The sequence below is a fragment of the Solanum dulcamara genome, chromosome 12 (assembly GCF_947179165.1).
Source record: "Solanum dulcamara chromosome 12, daSolDulc1.2, whole genome shotgun sequence".
In the NCBI taxonomy this organism is placed as follows: Eukaryota; Viridiplantae; Streptophyta; class Magnoliopsida; order Solanales; family Solanaceae; genus Solanum; species Solanum dulcamara.
Genome location: NC_077248.1, coordinates 3,087,296 through 3,109,057, shown reverse-complemented (window position 1 = coordinate 3,109,057; position 21,762 = coordinate 3,087,296). Strand labels below are relative to the sequence as shown.

General features: G+C 35.1%; 2 protein-coding genes and 1 pseudogene across 2 annotated transcripts; all 3 read right to left on the bottom strand.

Moving 5' to 3' along the window:
- Positions 1–1,105: 1,105 nt before the first annotated feature.
- On the bottom strand, positions 1,106–3,011 carry LOC129876262 (alkane hydroxylase MAH1-like). The gene has a single exon (XM_055951644.1). The coding sequence runs from the start codon at positions 2,890–2,892 to the stop codon at positions 1,327–1,329; it is 1,566 nt and encodes a 521-aa protein (XP_055807619.1). The 5' UTR covers positions 2,893–3,011; the 3' UTR covers positions 1,106–1,326.
- An 804-nt stretch (positions 3,012–3,815) lies between these two features.
- On the bottom strand, positions 3,816–15,665 carry LOC129876245 (rhomboid-like protein 20). Its single transcript, XM_055951621.1, has 8 exons — positions 15,430–15,665; positions 15,229–15,329; positions 13,302–13,442; positions 13,021–13,087; positions 10,769–10,917; positions 10,575–10,676; positions 9,817–9,945; positions 3,816–4,318 (listed from the first exon to the last, which is right to left on the bottom strand). Exons 1-8 carry the CDS (start codon positions 15,452–15,454, stop codon positions 4,151–4,153), a joined length of 882 nt encoding a protein of 293 aa, XP_055807596.1. The 5' UTR covers positions 15,455–15,665; the 3' UTR covers positions 3,816–4,150.
- A 903-nt stretch (positions 15,666–16,568) lies between these two features.
- LOC129876823 (TGACG-sequence-specific DNA-binding protein TGA-2.1-like) lies at positions 16,569–21,383 on the bottom strand (annotated as a pseudogene).
- Between the last annotated feature and the right edge of the window lie 379 nt (positions 21,384–21,762).

The following is a 21,762-nucleotide window of genomic DNA, read 5'->3' as shown; positions in this document are numbered from 1 at the left end:
TCTTCAGTACTTATTTAAATAAGTGATGTGTTTAGTTTGATCATGACATCTTCTATAAAAAAACTATTCACTCTGTACAAAGTAGAGTGTTTTTACTAATTTATCCTTAATAAAAAAAAGGTAATTAATGGTTCTTAGTTATCTAAACAAGGGTAATTTTGGAAGAATAAGATCAATTTCTTTTTGAAATTCCCTAAATCATGGCTTATTTTGAAACAAAATAAAAGACTAAAACACCACTTATTTTGGAAAGGAGAGAATATATCAAAATATCTCCTCAAAAGAAAATAGCAGATATTATTCTTGTAAATTCACCTATTATCTTTGTCAAATTTAAGTTGTATATCGCTGAATTTAATTATTTTTGTTAGAACTTCAGCCAGTTTTCTTAAAGTACAAACATTTTTGCTTGAAGTTTATGTATATATCATTAAAGTTCAGCATTTTTTATGAACTTCAGGCAAAGTGTAGCTTCAAACATCACATGTCTAAAATTGTTCCAAGATAGCTAAACGTGCAAAATTTTTAAAATTATATATATATATATGTACGTACATATAATACACCTTAGGTTGGGGCTGATTGATAACAAACAATTAGGTCTCAGAGAGGATGCATGCAAGGCAAAGCCATAATTATAAAAGTTATTGGATTCAATCAAATTCATAACCAAATGTCTAACTTTACCGCTAATCACATGAAAAATCAATAATTGGACTTATATCTTCGCCCCTTATCACATGTCATGAGTTCTCACTCATATTTTGCTGGACCACTAGTTAGATCAATGACCAGACTTTTAGCTTCGCCTCACATGTCATGAGTTCTCAATCAAATTTTGCTGGACCCCTAGTTATTTAACATGTGTGGCTCTTCTAAGACCAAAAGATCTTTCTTTTTTCTTTAAAATAAGGTTAACGATTTGATTAGCATATGGTAGTGTCTTTTGCGTTCACAACAACATCGCTTTCTTATCATTTGTGTTCTATAAATCATTAAAAAAGTTATTTGTTACGAGGGGCACGAACATTAAAAAAAAAAGGAACATCTTTATTCGGATTTTCTAAATAGTTAGTAAAAAATTCAACATTCCATAACCATGCTGAAAAGTTTTACGTTAATCCAAGCTATGTCATACAATATTTCGATATATAATAATAAGAGTTTACATTAACTGAAAGAAAACTGATACTAACATGATGCATTTATAATAATAAAAACTAATTGAGAATATATTTTATTAAGAGGCATGATCGTGTTATAGTAATTTATATTACTTCTTCATATATCGGCACTGCTTGCATAAGATCCTACGTACACCATTGTTCACGCATTTGGTATCAAATTGGACATAAGAGGAACCCTTTTGAGGAGCCTAACTTTCAGACCATGTTTCATTTGAATGATAACAGAAGCACTTGGAGAAATTATTTGATCATCCCCTAATTGGATATGATAATTGTATATGATGGTAGCTGCCACTATTTTCATCTGAATGAATGCCATTTCCTTTCCAACACAAGTCCTTGGACCTGCATTAAACGCTGGAAATTTGAAAGATGGCTCGTGTTTGACTCCTCCTCGTTCAGAAATCCATCTCTCTGGCTTGAATGCTAAGCAATTTCCCCCCCATATACTCTCCATTCTCCCCATTGTGTAGAACGATAGCACAACTCTCGTGTTTGGACTAACACGATGACCACTCGGAAGAATGTCAAATTCAAGTGGAATTTTATGCTCAATTGCAACTGATGGAAAGAACCTCAGGGTTTCACACAAAGCACCATGTAGATAAACTAGTTTTCTTGTTTCTTCTATGTTGAAAGACTTGAGATTTTCATCTTCTTTGAGATGCAATTGTTGTTGAATCTCTTCCCTAATCCTTTTCACTACTAAGGGATTTTTAGTTAAGAGCCAAAAGAACCAAGTGAGAGCTGCACTTGTGGTGTCTCTACCAGCAAGCATCAAATTCAAGAAAGTGTCCCTTAGAAATGTTTGCAGAGTACCCAAATCTCCATCTTTCCATTGATTGTACATTTTGATGTACGCGTTTAAAAATGTGAATTCCTCGTCTTTGATTCTACTTTTATGCATCAAATCTTCTTGCTTCCGCAAAATGCAAGGATATAAGAACTGATCAAAAGCTTCCCATGCTTGAATGAGCTTCTTTTCTTTACCAATTCTAAACCATTTTTGCAATTTCCAGCAACCTTCTGGCAAGATGTGTCTGTACATAAGTGCATCCACAGCGTCGTTGAACGCCTTTTCACATGGCACATGAGGTAAATCAATAGACAAACTTTTCGGATCATGATCAAGTAACAATTTGCTGATAGCATCAAAAGTGAATCTCTGGAAAATATCTTGCAAATCAAACAGGGTGTCCTGTTCAGCAAAAGCATCAAGAATAGGTTCGAGCCCATTTTCGATAATGTCCCACATGTTCCTCTCCAATAAAGTTTGGAACTTGGCATGATTCATTAAGGACATGGTGGTCCTCCTATGAATCTCCCATAGCTCATAATCAACATTAAAGATCCCATTTCCTAATATATCAAAAATTTTATGAAACTCAACACCCTTTGGATAGTTTGAGAAATTTTTACTAAGGATATGGTGGATATTTGCAGGATTACTAGTAACTAACATGTTCAAGTTGGAAAGAACAGGACCATGAAACTCAAAAGTTCCCTTAGTTTCTACAAGAACATCAGTTGCAAATTCATGGACACGATGAGCATTTCGAATAAGCCCAGGCAACATTCCAACAAGAGGCCAATTTGTTGGCACTGAGCTTAATTTCCACCATCTATTACTAAGGTACGACCGTTTAGAATAAGTAAAATACATGATGATAATCAAGAGAGGGAGAGAAAATTCAAGGACATCCATTTTTTTCTCAAACAAAAAAATGGAGATGGAGTGAGGGGACTTGTTTAAGTTCAGGATTAGTTTTTTCAACTTCACATTTTATAAAGAGAATTGAGTACATAAGACCAGAAAAAGAAAGGCATGGGCTCATATTTGAGTTAGGCACTTTGAAGATCACTATCTTGGAGACTTGGACCCTACATGGGTTGCTAAGCACAAGTATCAATGCCAGCAAGTGACAAATTAGATATGGTGTCATTTATGTCGTATTATTAGACATCTCATCAAGAGTCGGGTGGAACAGATTGATCCCTCCCACATTAATTAGGGACGTTTAGTCAAGCCCTCAAAATGAGTATTTAATTGATTAAAATTTGTTTGTGAAATACATTAAAATTTTATATCATTAATATTTTCTTTATGGATATTTTTCAAAGATATCTCCATCTCAAAGTCAATATTTTATAGTAGTTGTTATGTTGTTCATGGATTAATTGGTAAAGTTGTTGTCATATGACTAGAAGGTTATGGGTTTAAGCCTTGAAAATGCAAGGTAAGACTGCATACAATATCGCATAGCAGGGGCTTTAGTGCACCAGACTGCCCTTTTTATGTTGTTCATGGATTGGAAGTTATTTGAAACCAAGAGACAAATTATACTCTTGCTAGAATGGAATAGCAAAAAACTTCACCTGTTTGTATATTAATATTGATGACCCCTCTGCAGAGATATTTTTACCAATATATTATGAGTTGCTATGTTGGTTTGTTTCCATCAGTGTGTGACATATTTTTAATGTAGACGAGGGAATTTTTTATACGTTTAGCTAAGTGTGTTGAATTGATTAAGATTTGTTTGTGGATGATATGGACAATAACACAAGCCTGATACCAAGATGTCGAATAAATAACCAATCAACATTCAGGCTCCAATAAGATGATAATTCAGGATTTCGAAAAAGCAATAAACTATTTTCAACCTATAGGAGTGAGTACTTTGGTCAGATTTACAATCACCAGAATAACAGTAAGAGCTCATCACTGCAACTATACATAACCTAATCTCTAAAATGATGCATTTGAACAACCCAGTATATGCTGATCCAGGTATTACAATCAATTAGGGTGGCCCTGGAATAAGACAAGTGCATGGAATGCTAAAGAAACAGAGAAACAAAAACCAAAGAGCACCTTAAAAGATTGGAAGAGAAAGTAAATCCAACTGTTCAGAGAAAATTCCAAATTGTCAACACCTCCAGGAACTGTTGCAAATTCCATCTCAGTGAGATTGAGACTCAAGGAGGACGTTTGTGGCTATATTTACATCATTTCTTGAATGGTTGAGTGCCTGCCTTGCTGAGTTCCTATCAAAGCCCATCGACACCAGCATAGCAATAGCATCTTCGGGTGGCTCTGGGGTGGATGAAACTGGAGCTGGGTAACTCCCCTGATATAGGCAGGAGAAAGCAGTAGACTCATGTTAGAACGTTCATAATCTTTCAAAAAGGACCATAGAAGCTTTAGATGTGACTGAAGTTGGTTTTTATTGAAACACACCAAGAATCAACTCATTGGTGATGAATATGGCCCATCAATTCACTAATATTTTGAACAAAGTGACCTCTCTATTCCATAGGTCCAGATAAAATTTGAAATTCAACGACATAAGTGAAAAATGTGAAAGCTAAACTTAATTGATAAAACTCTTAACATAATAAACAAGATTCCAGAGTGCAAATAGCAGTTTATTTAGTTCAATCACTTGCATTAGCCATCTGGACGTTGTGGCTGAAATAAGGCTCAGAATTCTCCAGTAGACATGGAGAGGACAAGCAATGGTTAATCATTACCATACTCTCACTTGAACATCAGAAAAGGTAGCTTTGCAGTAGATATAACAGTTCCACAGCTACATTATTTACTCTTCTTTCATTGTCTCTTCCCCCACGCCCCCCCCCCCCAACCAATCACTTCACTTTCATATATGGACTAATTATTCTTCTTTTCTATATATGAAAACTTCTAAGATTCTATGAACCATCTCATCTGAAAGTTACTATGGAAAATAGGAATTTGGGACGAAATGAACTTGTGTGATTTCCATTGCATTACTCATCTCCATGACCCTTATTTCCTTTATTCGTGTGTCTATTTGCCTTTTCCTCTTTCAATATTCTTTTTTCACTATTCTGCTCCACCATCCTTGTACGGTCACACCCAATCTACTGCCGTTCTCTCGCTGTGAGAGAAAAAAGAGAGAGCACTTCCTTTCCAATTAACCCCCCCCCCCCCCCCCACACACACAAAAAAAAAAACGAGAGACAACAACATACCCAGTGTAATCCCACAAGTCGGGTCTGAAGAGGGTTATGTAAAGGAAAAACATTTAATTTGTGGTATCATCATTTGAAGGGTTGGATAAACTCTATGCAATAAGAAACTCATTCTCAATTGGCTTTTTTCCTTTGTAGTCTATAAGGTATGACCCAGTGTTTTGAGAAGCGAGAAGCGGAAAAAAGCGACGGGGGCTTGCTTCACAGAAGCGAGAAGCGTGAAGCGAAGCGCATGCTTTTTTCAGAAAAAGCGTTATTTAGTATAAAAATATAAAATATAAAATATGCATAGATAAATAATCAAGAACTCAAAAGAATTAGATTAAAAAGTAACTAGATAGTCAATAATACTCGTAAGTAACAACATATAAAGCAAATGCATAACCAAATCACAAAGAGAGCAAAATCCTATTCTTCAACAAGATCCTCAAACTCTTGAAGTGCCATCAACAAGGGTTCTACTTCTACTTGGTCCTCATCTTCTTCCTCATCGGAGGACTCATCAACAAGAGTTCTACTTCTATTTGAACATGAACTTGAACAGAGCATATGCTTTATCTTTAAAAAAAAGGCCAAACTGCTGAATAAAAGTTGAAAAAAATAATTCTTCGCAGACAGCAGTTGCGCAGAAATAGAAAAAGAAGAAGAGAAGAAGAAAAGAAGAGAAGAAGATCGCAGCAGTTGAGAGCAGTGCTGCGCTGAATGAAAATAAAAATAGAAATAGAAAGAGAAGAAGAGAAGAACAGAAGAACAGAAGAACAGAAGAAGAGAAGAAGAAAAACTAACTTGGTTGACGTTGAAATGTTGAAGTTGGACTGTCGAATTGAAGAAGTCACACTGAAAGAGCAGCTTGGAGAAGTCACAGAAGTTATACAGTTTTTTTTAAAAAAAAAAAACCTAGCGCCGCTTTTTTCCAAAAAAGCTCGCTTTTTTCTCGCTTTTAGATGAAGCGCGCTTCTCGCTTCTCCCGTGAAGCGCTCGCTTTTTCGAAATCGCTTCGCTTCACGATGTTGAAGCGCTAGTACCTCGCCTCGCTTCGCTTCACGCTTAAAGCGAGCGCTTCAGCGCTTTTTCACAACATTGCCTTGTACGGTCACACCCAATCTACTGCCGTTCTCTCGCTGTGAGAGAAAAAAGAGAGAGCACTTCCTTTCCAATTAACCCCCCCCCCCCCACACACACACAAAAAAAAAACGAGAGACAACAACATACCCAGTGTAATCCCACAAGTCGGGTCTGAAGAGGGTTATGTAAAGGAAAAACATTTAATTTGTGGTATCATCATTTGAAGGGTTGGATAAACTCTATGCAATAAGAAACTCATTCTCAATTGGCTTTTTTCCTTTGTAGTCTATAAGGTATGACCGGAAAGAAACTCATACCATCCAGACGAAGAACATGCGTCTAGATACGGTAATTACCGAAATCAGCAAACAAGGGAACTACTACTTAGGCCTCATTTGTTTTCATTAAAATTAATACGTCTGAATCTGAATGTATATCTGAATATTAAGATGTGCATTAACTGAATCTGAATATACTCTGAATATTAAGATGTTGCATTAAGACTTTAATACTAAATAGTTAAGACTTAGTTAAGACTGATTATTTTCTCAATATCTGAATGTATAAAATTTGTCTTTGTTTAAAAATAATAACTATAAAATTCAAAATAAATACTAAATTGATATAATATTATATCAATAAAATATTTTAAAATTTTTATTTGGCAATTGGTGGTAGTGATGACTAACAATAGTGATTGTGTGTGTCGATTTGGGATGGTGTTTACCGATGATGGTAGTTGTGGATAGTATCTTATGGTATAGTGGTTGACAGTAGTTACTACCGTGGTTGTTAGTGGTGGCAATTGATAATTAGTAAATGAATGATACTGATAGTTAATGGTGGTGATGAATGATGATGGTAGGTAGCGATATATAATATTGACTAATGAAGATAATTATCGATAGTGATTAATAGATGTAATAATGGTTGGTCGTGATGATTGCAAATGATGGCAAATGATGATGACGGTTGATTTTGGTGATTGACAGTAGTTGTGGTTGGGTTGAGGATGGTGGTTGGGGATGGTAGGTGGTGTTGATTGACAGTAAGGGTAGTTATGGTTGAAATGATGGTTGTGGGTAGTGGATGAAAATGGATAGAGTAATGGTAAATTGTCGTCTTTGTAGAAATTCTTAAATAGACATCTTAATGATATTAAGACTTTGTTATAGACCTTGATTATTCAGACCTATTCAGACCCATTAAGTGGCGGTAAAATAAGAATAACAAATGCACTTAGGGATTGTTTGGTTATGGAATAAACACAAAGCTAATACATGAATAACTTTGGTTATTCATGTATTAATTTTATACCATGTTTGGTTTGCAAATAGGATAAAAGTTATTCGCGTGTTACTTTTATACAATGTTTGATTGCGTTTTTTGTAATCCTACATAATTAATACTTACATAACTTATGAGAGAATTTTTGTATAAGTTATGCGGGATAGAGGGTGGAATAAGTTATGTGGGTATTAGTTATACATGTATTAAAACAATAAATTACACATTTACCCCTTTTTAGTCTTGATTGCTTAATCCTATTCAATACAAATTACTTAATGCTTTTAGTTATTTGTTATTTACTTTATTGTTTTAGCTATTGGTATTCATTTAAATTTTAATGTGTTATTTAGATAGTTATTTATTTCAATGAGTATAATAAATATTAGCTCACTAAAAATTTTGAAATTAAGAAATAAGAATTAGCACACTAATTTTTTTAAACTCTACATAACTAAACGCTGCATAATTAATACTTGCATAACTCTAACCAGTAACCAAACGACCCCTTAATGATTAAGATCTGAATGATTAAGATTCAGACCTTGAAAACAAATAGACTTAATGCCTAAGATCTGAATGATTAAGATTCAGACCTTGAAAACAAATAGACTTAATGACTAAGATCTAAATGATTAAGATTAAGACCTTCATTAAGTGCAAACAAATGAGGCCTTAATTGGAACTTCCATAGGAAAATTGTCACAGTTTGCCTCTTTTTATAACTGTACCAGGAGAACACCATTGGGAGTTTGTATTTCTCTTTTCAATATTTGTTAGTTGCGGGAAGCAACTGACATGATACTCCAAAAAGAAACGGAAAAAAATCATAACAAGGAAGAAATTTATACATAATTCGCACGCTTGTTTCCTAATGTGTGATATATGTCTCAGCAGCAGAGCTAATTTAGAAGGTGAAACTTAAGACGAATAATAGCTCCATCAAAGCCAAGTTCCGCTATATTAAATACCTAGAAAAGTAAAGAAAGAATCCTAGAACTGAGGAGACGGAGGAGAAGAATATCTAGAAAGGTAGAGATAGAATCCTAGAACAGAGGAGATGGAGGTCCAACTTGTAGAACTAGTATTACCACACATCAGTAATAAAACTGAAAATTTACTAATGATACCCATGTGGAGTTACAACCACATATCAGACAGGATCTCCACGCCACATTCCTCCATTCTACAACCACAGCATCAGAATCTCCCAAGTTCTTCAACGATGTTGCAAAGGGCTATTGCATACCTTAGTCACATAAGACATGAGAATCTAGTCAACAGAGATCTAGATGTATATCCTAGGCCTAAAACCCAAAATAAGGATATCAGTTTGCTACACCAGTTAAATATAAGTGTTGGCTCAATTTACTTCCTGCTGCCTTTGTCATCTGAATAGGGTTTGCTAATTTTGTGGGATTTAGGCACTCATTCTGTGAAAGAATGGTTGACGTCACATCTGTTAATGTGATATGACAATACTGCGCAACCCTACTACTCAACACATGGCTCAGGCATAGAGAGGGAGATCACATGGAGGATGATGAAAACACTTTTTTTTTGAGAAGGAGATGACAACACATCACAGTCAGAATAGTAGAGTTATCAGGAAGCTCACTCATGTAGGATTGCAAAAAACTGTAGGAAGTGAAGGAGCTTTTTTATGCCTTGGCTGCTGCACTAGGAGAAGCAACAGGTTGTTCTTTACACAAGTTCTTTCACTTGAAGCCAAGGCATGTAGAAAAGCTCCACTATTCTCTTTTTTTTGGGGTCAGTAAAGGTAAAGTATTCTCAATTATGTTTGACGTAAGCCAATGAAGAGAAGATAAAAGTTGTAGATGAAAGCTAACCAGGGAGAGGATGTAAGATGTTGATGGGAAACAAATAGTAATTGTTTCTCTTCTTCTTCTTCTTCTTTTTTTGAAACTGTAACTGTTTCTTTTTAAGGACTGGTACTTGTGAACATCTCGATCTCTAATAACCATGAAGGGATATCTTATTTGGGATGTTAAGTGCTTTATATTTTAGCCAATTGGAGTAATACTGGTCCATTTTCAGGACAGCCAATCCAAGGAAGATATGTGTTTTAGATGACCGACAGTCACACAAGCAGGAATCTTTTGCACTCCAAGGTAGCAACTGAGATCAGGCATTTCTTTCAACTAGCCTAACACTGAGACACACAGCCTTCCCTTAAAACATCAAAAGAGTTAACTATATTATTAACTAACTAAGCCAAGGCATCAAAAACAATACTTGCCTCCATTTGGTGACCTGCAAAGATTGGTACACTTCCTGGAGCATTTCTTGCTGGTGCTGAAGGTGGTGGCGAGTTACCCATCGATGGCCAAGAAAGTCGAGCAAAGAAGGATGTAAAAAATTCTGGGAACTAAAAGAAAGAAAATTGATGCAGGTCAGATTCATAATAAAACATCATGGAAAATAATGTCTGATAAAAGGTGCAACATTAGCATCTCAAGAAAAAAATTATTTGGAGAACGTCATTGCAAAACCATAAAATCAGTTTCCAATTCTACAACAGTGCTCAGAGTTCTCTACTTCTATGAAGCTTATCTACAAGTTCCTACATTGCAATATTACCTTCAACAGGAAGCATTTGCTTTTCCTTTCAGCAATAGCATTCAGCCTATAAGACACATTCAGATCTGACTACTTGATGAGAAATGGAGCCTAGCTATTTCTTGTAGTCATGCAGAAGTCAGAACAAGGGTTATTCCCATCAACTCAGATAGAAGGTCCATGTTCTGACTACATGAAATTCAAGTACAGAAAAGTAATACTAATGACTAGCAGCAATATTCTATATATGTGCATGCAAGACTAAGTCAAATTCTCCAGGCATATAATAACAGAGAAGTGATGGTATCACATACATACCTAAGATCATAAGATTACAATCAACTATTTTCAGAGAATGCTAACTCAAGTAGAACCGAAATTTTAATATATATAAGAACAGAGAGAGAGAGGATTTTGAAAAGCAAGAACAGGGCAAACCTTCACCCTCCTAATACGGAAAAAGTTCAAACGATACAAGCAACCTGCAATTATTCCACAGAGCCCAGGTACAATAGATCTTTTCCAGGATGAGAAAAGAAGCTGCATGATAAAATATCAAGTAAATATGGATGATAATAAACTCAATCTAGAACAATATTTAATTGGAAACCGTGATAAAGGGTATAAAATACCTGGAGACCAGCTAAGTAAATAAAAGTCTTGTCAGAGAAGTGCAGACTAAATATGCGAAACCGGGTAGAAACGGGAATGTCGAGATAAAAGGGCACAAAGGAAGAAAAAATTAGTCCATAGGGCCCAGACAGGATACTCAAGGAAGGATCTGAAAATGAAAAATTAAAATATGTCAATGGATCAGATGCTTCAGTATTCCGTTTTCTTGTATGATATTATATGGCATTAGAAGCCAGAGATGATTGAAAGTTGACAAAACTGAGCACTAATTCTTTCAAAGAGATGATCAATCTTATAAACAAAGAACAGTTGGAGTAAGCCCTTTAGCAGCTGCTTCTCTTACCCATTATAGATTTTGACTTTGATTAGAGTAATCAATATAAGATAGGATGAAACAATAATGATATGACCTTCTTGCTAGTAACAATGCAGGAACTGGTCACTAATTGGAAACTGCTTATTCTCGCAATCTTCCAACTTTTTTTTATTTGTATGTGACCAGGAGGTCACGGGTTCAAGCCTTGGAAACAGCCTCTGGCAGAAATGCAAGGTAAGGCTGCGTACAACAGACCCTTGTGGTCGGGCCCTTCCCCGGACCCTGCGCATAGAGGGAGCTTAAGTGCACCGGGCTGCCCTTTTTATATTAATTTATTGATTTCACGTGGAGTTCTATGACTTTTCACCACTATCTCTAATCACTTGCAGTATCACATGAAATTCTAATGCTTCTAGAATTTCTTCAATCACTCTCAACCTGTGCTTCCCTATGAATACAAAGTTACTAATGTAACTTGATCAAGCTCATCACATATCCCAATATCTCACAATACTTTTAACCGTATATCTACATAATATCATCCCAAGCATCTGACTAATCTCATTATTTTTGTGTCAGATCATAATCCATGAGCAATAATCCATCTCATGCGATATATATGATAGTCTATCCTACCTCAAAGATCAATATTTTACCCTAAGCAGCATGTGTAGCCACAGAAATTCAAAGCAAAATAAAGAGGTCAAAATTGATGAATATTTATCAAAAGCAAAAACAAGAAAAGAGAAGATAATCACAGTTGTATATATTCATCTAACATCTTTACATGATATGCTGCATGGTTACTATAACACAGGTACAACTGTTCGAAGGATTTGCAATCACAAGCTATGACTGTAAAAGAGAATGGAGATTATAGACCCCTTCAGACTGTTAATTCCATGTAGCAATTCATAATAGTAAAAGATAGTTACAACCAACATGTGCTCACTATGCACCGACAGTGATGATTTACAATGAGAACTATTAAACAAAGAATGGAAAAAGTCGACAAGACACTTCATGGGACCGAATCATGATAATAACCCGAACAAAAAGAACACATTCCCCTTGAATGATGCAAATATCATGGCCAGAATGTTTGTGGAATATTATAACGAAAAGAGGTAACTAGATTTATAGTTCGGTTGTTTTTGGAAAGTTTCTACACTTGTAGTTGTTGAGAGTAGTTCCTTTCTAGGTTCAGCTATTTATGTATTTCCGTCTTGTAAGGGGTATTTCGCAATTTATGTTTAAAAGGTTTATTATTTTTTATAAGATGCTTAAAGGTATGTCACGACTTTTGATATTTCTAGAGATCTCCAATTTACTGTATCTTGGTTGAAACTTAGGCAGCAAGAGCTAAGAGGCTTGGCAAACGCATTGGGCGACTTGGACAGCAAGTCAAGAATCTAGCAGAAAAAGATAGCTAAAAATTTGCTCACGAGAATCTGTGAATGGGCTGCTGGAGAGCCTTCCCTCCAAGCTGTCATCCTAGGTTCTTACCTGATTATGCAGATTATCCTTGTATCTATTCTATGATCTCTTTCTTATCCTTTTCAGCTCCCCCTGCCTCTTATCTGTTCTCTCAATTTCTGCTTATCACCTCTCAGTTTCTGTACTTCATATCTGTACAACCTCAAAACATCACTATTTACATTACTATTTCTTATATCCCATATTACCCCATCTCTATTCTCTATGTTAGCCACCTCATTTTAATTTTTTTTGAACGAACCAGCGTCATTGTTCTGATACTGTTTTCAGTTATTAGTTCTTTCAAATGAGTGAAAGTTAATAAGATAAGCACCAAGGTGAAGAACCCAGTAAGAAACTCTCACTAATATCGATAGATTTCTAAGCACGATCACTTCTAGAAAGGCTGAGAATATCTACAAGGAAATATTGTATCTGATGAGTAGAAATGACCAATACCTTTAATAAGTTGTAGAGCAAGAACCTCAAGCAATAAAGAGACCACAAAAGAGAACAGCAGGAAAACCTGCAGAACAAGACGTAGAAAAGTAAACTACACTGCGGAAAAGGGAAAAAAGGTAGAAAAGAGAAGGAAAACAGTATCTACTGTGACTTTTACTTTTTGCCTATTACTTGATTTAACACCTGCTGCTTTTATTAATTGTCCATTAGTTTATTAAGCAAGCTGAAGCTGCCCCAATAACTAGTCCAAGAAAAGTACTACCCCAATAAGCACGTACAGAATATTTGTTCGAACCGATTTGCCTCTCGAAGACGCGGAAGTAGTACAGCAGATATAATCCAAATACTAGTTCAGGGGTAGAAGAAAAGGTAAAAGCCGATATGACCAGCTTCCAGATTTGAAGCTTCTGGAAGATATCCTGGCACAAGCAAAAAAGATGCATCAATTGGCAGTTCTACTATATTGTTACAGGGAATCCTACTGAAACAATGAGATCATACCTAAGAAAACAGTAAAAGAGAACAAATCCCTATAAAACAAAATTGTATATTCGGAGAAAGAGAACGCTATATTTTATAAATTCCAAAAATTCAGAATGGATTTAGCAATGAGATGAAAACACATATATTAGGTTAAAAGAGAATCCTATATTTCTTAAGTTCCAAAGCTCAGCTATAAAACAAAAATTTATATTAGGACAAATAAGAACCTATTATTCTTAAGTTACTGAAACACGCAGATGTGAATTGGGTGCTTCTAAACCAATTAGGAATTATGTGGTGTATACCCCGCTATTACAAACAAGTTAAATGTCTTTAGATGGAACTTGACAGAGCTCGTATCCCTTCAGATTTGAACATCTGACAGTAAAATAGGAGAAGAACATTTACCATCTTGTATTGCTATTGGATGATGGGTATTTTGTAAGATTTTTGGGCCTATTAAACCTACATATTGTATTAGCAACCCTATCAAGTGAGCATATAAAGTCTAAATTACTGTTGGATAAAACAGCTTGATGAAGTCATACTCAAAACAAATGTGGCTGCATTAGCGGTACCATATATGGCACAAATAAAACCACTTGATATTCAATGTTACATGGACTCTTTTCAAGTGGATATGAGATTGGTATAAGCACTTCATAAGAATCCTCAAAATACACCATAAGTCTACAACAAATTGAATGTGAGCTTGTCCACAGACAAACCTGTATTCATACTTGATAAAGGTAACAGTACAGGTGGATTCAAGATTAGTTAGTTGTATCTGCTAATTGTGCTTAGTCATTGTTTTTGTTGTAGTGTTTGGCAAAGGAGTTTATGTGGTACCAAGCTCATAAACAAACCATTTAACTTTATCCAAGTTTCCAAACAAGGAAGAAAGCTGTTAGGTACCTTCATGGAGTGACAAACCCATCTCATGTTCGATAGATATAGAAGATAACCTATTTTAGTATAGCCTCGAAATGCACAACATTGATAAATGGAAAATGATCCAGAAATATTGCTATTCCCTATTACATAGGCATGCATGACTTGATGATTAAACATGTTGTATTTTTATGCTCTTAGACATACAAAATGCGTAACAAACCACAAAAAAGTACTCTACCTCTGTTCCCTTCCCCCTTCAGAATCATTAAAAAAGGTATGTGTACACCTTAACAACTAACCTTATAATTGGACAAGGGTCAAACTGAGCAAACATATTTCATGCACAGAAGAATAAATAAAAAGAGGCATTCTCATTTCAAACACGAATATATGAAATCTCCCCAAAACCAATATGCATTAAATTAAGTACCATGTCAGTCTACGCTACAGTTGTATTCATATCCATCTCATATTGGCGAGTTATTACAATTCAAATCTAGATTTAGAAAAATAAAAGAAAACATAATGGGCCACTCACTATGCACTAAAGATCCAATCTTTATATTCTTCTTTTCACAGTTTCACAACTTTAGAAACCCTCAAACTTAATTCAACTCAATAACCAGCCCATTCAACAAAATATACACAACAGAAAAAGACCCACTTCATAGCTATAGGAGAAGGCCGGGGTGAGGCAAAAGAGCAACATCATAATACCCAAAAGGCGAAAACTATTCCATCAGTATCTATATACCCAAATCTACAAAAGAAAAACCATCCCCACAAAAAAAGAGCCGAAACCAAGAGATACCCGGAAAGTAAAAGTACCTGATAAGACCATCCCAGCTGATTTCCACGGCCACGGACACCAAATATAATGGTGAAGAGGGTACACGCAATTACCAATGCCTTTGTTACTGGTGCATTGTCTATATCAAAAATTAACAACATCAAAGTAAAAACACAATCAGAAATCAAGCAAATCCCTATGTTAAATACATAAAATTGATGTGTGATTTAAAAACTTACTGAAACCAGATGGTCCGACGTTCATTTTTGCAGCGATAACAACGAGCTTTTTGCCCTATTTTCTACCTACCAAAGATCTGCTAAGTCCTACCTATTTCTGAAGACACAAAAAGGGAAAACGAAGATCAATTTTGCTTTGATTACAACGAACTATTTGCCTTTTGCTATATTTACCAGTTTGACTTGAACCAGATCAATTTTTCACAAGTGAAAACAAAACCCTCCTATACTTTTTTTTTTTTTTAATAATAAACCCGATAATATATTGATATGTGGAAAAAATCAAGCAATAAAAGCATGTGATAAATTGAAAACTAACCTTTTTTTTATTATTTTTTTGTAAAGTCAATTTTGAAATTTAAACAAAAAACTTGTTTATTTACTACTCCTTTCTTAGCTCAAATTATCAGTTATGATTTCTAAAAATAGTTATCTCAGATTATTCATTTATTTTAGTAGTATATTTTGGAAGACTCTAAAAACTTCAATTATAGAAAAATGATATATAAATAGAGTAAATATTAAATGAAGAGAAATTATATTGTAATATACAAATAAGGTACAGTTATTTGAGAAAAAGTGTTAATTACAGACAATAACATATATTCTGTGTAATGAAATTTGATATGTCTTTTATTTTTACCTTATAAATATAAAAATTATTTTTCAATAGATCCTCGACTAAAATAAAACATATACATTAATAAAGAAATCATGTTAAAAACAATGGTGGAGAGAGAGAAAATGGAATAATGACTATAGAGTTATATTAACATGCTTTTCAAATGTATTTTTGGTTTACTTTTCAAATTAAAACTTCTTCCTCCCCAAAGATAACGACACTATATTTATTCGAATCATATATTTATGACTATTGGATATCGTGATTTACATTTTATTTAAAAAAAAATTTAAGCAATTAGTTTTACAGTTCGTACTGAAAATTTCATCATTAAAGAATACTTTTCAATTTATTCTACAAGATAAACTACAGAATGACAGAAGGCCAATTGTTGATTTAAGAACACTGGCAAACAGGACCCTTGGCTTATTTTATGACAATCGTTAAAAGACATAAAAGGGACGAGGTAACCAGAGACTTCTAATTCAAAGATAAACAAGACATATTCTTAAGGACATTAAATGTCATGTAGACATTTTCTTGCCCCTGACTTGCACATGTCAAAAAACTGAACGATACAGAGAAAACCTTCAAGAGCCCCTAATATCCCCATACCCATTGCCATTTGACCCATGTATTTAGCTACATTTCCTGATGAGCCTTCAGTATCGGGAGATCCGTTGGCTAATATCTCCCACAAGGATTGCTGCAACTCTTCTTCCATACCTTGTGAAAGAGCATCTTCAGCTTGAATGGATGACAGATGCAAGTTGTAAATGACAGCTAACTGTTGTTCCGAGAGAGGCTCTACCTGCTTGACTAGAAGCTACATTACCAAGGAAATCATTTCACGAAATGAGGCAACATACCCAGTGTAATCCTACGAGTGGGGTTTGAAGAGGTAATACACAATGAAGAAAAGGTACAAAGCAAATGAAGAAAAGGAATAGCAAAAGATAGCAATACACATCGGAAAACAGGGAAACTACAGGATTACTATAATAATACTACTAACAAGGAGAAGCAGAGAAGAGGCTAGCCACCCTACCTCTCCCACATAAAATTCGACAACACTCGACTACCTACTAACCCTCTAGCCTACTAAGCTGAAGTTGTATCATGTCCTATGTAATCACCTCTCCCTTAGTTCTTCGTCAGCCTACCTCTACCTAGCTCTCCTAACTCTTTGTCACAACCAACCTCTCACACCTCCTTATTGGCAGGTCCACACACCCTCTCTTCACATGCTGAACCATCTAAGCCATGGGCTGAGATGGTTATAAAGAAATAATGCATAATTGGTGATAAAGAAACTTGTGTATGACTTGGAAACAGCATTTTGAACTTTTACTATACAATTACGATCTATTCAATTTTGCAAAGAGTACAGTAGCAACTTGAGGTTCTTAATTTATCCACTTTTGAATGACGCATGAAAAAATGACACAAGAACAAAAGCAAATATAATGTACAACACTCATATAATATCTCCATAAAATCCATAAATAGAGAGTGAAAGCACATTAACATCATATGCAAAAGTCTGCTAACAACACCAAAGCTAAAGAAGCTCAAGAACTCTCATCCACGAAAGATAGAGATAAGTACAACCACACAATTTTATCCAAGCTTTTGCTTCTAGGAATCAAGTTTGTTTAGAGATGCTATTATGCAGTGGATGCAAGAAGAAAACCCAGAGCTTCAATAAAATAATTGTACGTCTGTCCCATTTGAAGGAGAATTGTAACACCCCGGAAATTTTTTTCGTAAAGACTCGAACATTTCTTCACATGTGTGTAGACTCGAACCGAAGGACTTGTAATTTTATATATGAGTTAGGATCATTTCCTAAGTATTTGAAGAGTAATAGATGTGGTTTAGGCTAATGAGGGATCTCTAACACCAAACCGAGTCCAAAGAATGTTTATCGATTAAGTTTACGGATGAGTTAGTAGAAGGGTAAACTTCAAATGACTATATTTCCTATAATATAATGAATTGGGTGGCCCATGACTTATCAAATTAAATTTCTTTGAGTCTTCTTTCCAACGCCACCAAGATTGCAATTTTTGGAGTTCGGAGTCAAACGTTATGACCATTTTACTATAGACTATAACTGCAGAAATTTCAGGCCTGGGGCTACAGTGGCGCCCAGCGCCACTATAGCGCCAGAAACTGGTCTCTGAAGTTTGGTCCTTGGCGCGACGTGCCACTATTAGGCCTGCAGGTTTTTGGACCCATTTTTTAGATTTTCTTGAGAAAGGGCATTCCGGACTTTTTCCCACCTATCCCAAATATAACCCTAGCTATTTTGGGACAAAAAAATGAGTTCTTCATCACACCAAGGAGGGTTTTCTCCTCATTATTTAATTAAGGAAAAATGATTGATGAAGAGGTTATGTTGATGATGACGTTTTGATATGAAATGGATTGGAGTCCAATGTGACTACATGATATGTGATTTGCATAATTTGATTTGATTGGAGTCATATGAGTATAAATGATTGTTTGAGAAGGAGTTTTAAATAAATGATTTGTGGACATTTTTGCATAAACTATTTATACACTATTTTGAGTTTAAAGAATGATTATTTTCATCTTTGATTTAGAAAGAGTTTAAGCATGATTTGAGTTTGAAAAATCTCTTAATTATTATTTTGAGTATGAATATTTGGAGTTTAAACAAGTTGACAATTTTTACATTAAAACATCTATTTTGAGATTGAGTTGAGTAGTTAAAAACTATGTTTTAAATGCATTCATTGAGTTGAGATTGTATCAATTTTAAAGAGAAGAGTTTGATGGTTTGAGATGAGTTGATTTGAAAGAAGGTCCAATGAGGCCAGATTTGATTGAGTTTTGAAAAGAGTCCAATAAGACTAAATGAGTTGATTTGAAAATAAGTCCTAAGAGACTAAATGAGTATTTTGAGTACTTTACTCACTTGATAGATATGAGCATATTGAGTATTGGGAGAAGTATCGAGCACCGAATTGGGTAAGAGTGTAGTCCATACTCGAACCAATAACTACATCGCCAAACGTAGGAGAGGATTAGACCGTTAAAGTCGGATGTTTCCTAAATTACTGTCCTGACATGATAGGACTTGATTGGTTATGGATTCATGATTGTTGATTCGTTCTTACCCTGACAAGGTATGAACGGACGTGGCAACAACGTCGGCTTGTTGTACTATCACTTGCTCATATGGTGATGGTTTTCGGTTAGAAAAACTCCCAATTGAGTGGATTGTGCTTGATATGATTGGTTTGATTGAGATTATAGATGATTGAGTTAAATTGTAAAACATTGCTAAATTTTAATTTGCATATCTATTGAATTGAGTCATTTGATGTGATTGTTGAGTTGATTGTATATGATTGGATTAGATTAGATGATATGTGATTGGATTGGATTAGATGATATGTGATTGGATTGGATTGGATGATATGTGATTGGATTGGAGTTGATGAAATATGATTGGATTGCATATGATTGGATTGGATTGGATTGGATGGTATGTGATTGGATTGGATTGGATGATATGTGATTGGATTGGAGTTGATGAAATATGATTGGATTGCATATGATTGGATTGGATTGGATTGGATGGTATGTGATTGGATTGGATCGGATTGTATATGATTGGATTAGATCGGATTGTATATGATTGGATTGGACCGATTGTATATGATTGGATTGGATCGGATGGTATATGATTGGATTGGATCGGATGGTATATGATTGGATTGGATCGGATTGTATATGATTGGATTGAATGATTTGATTGAATTGTATTGTACATGATAGATTGGATTGGATAGTTTATGATTGCTCTCTGTCTAAACTGTGTTCTTATTTTAGACTTATGACACCTTGATTGAGTCTCTCTTATCTTTCTGATTTGAGATATCTGAACTGATATTATTCTACATTGAGGTATGTTTCATTCTGCCATATTACATACTCGTACATTCCATATACTGACATCTATTTGGACTTGCATCGTTCCATGTTGCAGAGAAAGGTTTAAGAGATCTTCAATAGTAGCACCATTGAAGATCTATTCGCACTCAGCTTATTGGTGAGTCCTCCCCTACATTCGGAGGACACCACTTATGTCATTCTTGCGTTGAGTTTAGTCCTTTTTATTCTGATTTGAGGTAGTCATGAACATGTCATTGGCACCAATTAGATAGTAGTGATAGAGCCTTCATAGACTAGATAGTGATGGGTTGATTGAGTATTTTATTTCTTGAATTATTCTTGTCAAACTATTTAACGACATAGATTGGAGTTCGATTTGTTGGCCCATGGCCTTTATTATTTGAGTTAGATTGATGATTTGAGTTGCCTACTAAATTATTTCTTTATTCTAAGCCTTACGTTGATTGATTGAATGAACGGATGTGTGATTGGACTAGGTGGTTCGCTTGGAGACCAGCAATGGTCTTTGAGTGTCGGGCACGTCTAGGGTACCCTCGCGGGGCGTGACAAGAATCTAAAACCTCAACTATCCAAGGTCACGAGACTACAACGATGGTGTTATAGAAGATAGTGACACAAAAATGCAATTGTACACTGCACAGTACCTCATTCATTCGGAAAGTGAAACCACCCCAATCTTTAGCAAGTATTCTAGATTTTCACAAACATAAATCAATGAAGTTCCACATACTACTAAGAACTGATTAGTCCTGCTAATAATGGGACCTTTTCATACATGATCAAAAAGTACAACAGCTTTTATAAACCCATACAAGGGAAGTCTAGATGGGCAATATGGAAGAACAGATGCAAAATCGCACGCATATGAGAGCAAGAAGAGGTCACCTTAAGAAGTATCGAGGGGCGGAAGCCACCAGTAAACATAAAACACCACTCAGCAGGGGTTTTCCACATCCCTTACAAGAGATGCACTACGTTCACCTTGGCTGCATTTGCTTTCACCCTATAGAGCTCATTGCAATGTGCAATGACATTATTCACAAAACTTCGCAGTTCAAGACCACTTGCATGTAAATTGACAGCAGTCCTTAACTCATTGATGTGTTTGTTGTGTTCTTCTAGCCATAGACTATATTCAGCATCAAATGCTAAGGACCCTGCAGAAAGGCACCATCTGAAAGGTTATCTTAGCACGAGGAAACAACTTTTTGAGTGCAATGAGGAACACAATAAGGGATTGAACATTATCTTATCAAAATAAGCCAGTCTAATACAAAAACATCATGTATTTAACTGAAAGCATAAAGTAGAAACTGATTCGTTCATTATCTTTATCATAGCAACCATCATAAGTGTGAGAATTATGAACATCGACCAAGTCCATGCGCATTGAGAACCTATTGGAAGTTGTAGTTTACTCTGTTCCTCAAATTCAAATTTAATGACTGTTATTCCTGTATCAAAGCTAGCAAACCAGAAACAATAAAGATGAAAATAAAAAATAGTATCCGAGTCCACAGAATTCATTATGTGTCCTTAAGGAATTTAATCCTCTCACTGTACCTGAGGTTATGAATTATTTCCTCCCAAAATAAAATTGATTAACTATTAAAGAAGTAGTGGTAACTCAAACGTCAATATATAGGTAAATGTTATTTAGATCTTATAAACATCAACAATTCAAAAAATACCCTACAATCTCCAATTGTATGTTCAGGAAAGGACACAATTTTGTATACTCTCTTCCATTGAGGAAGTGAAGA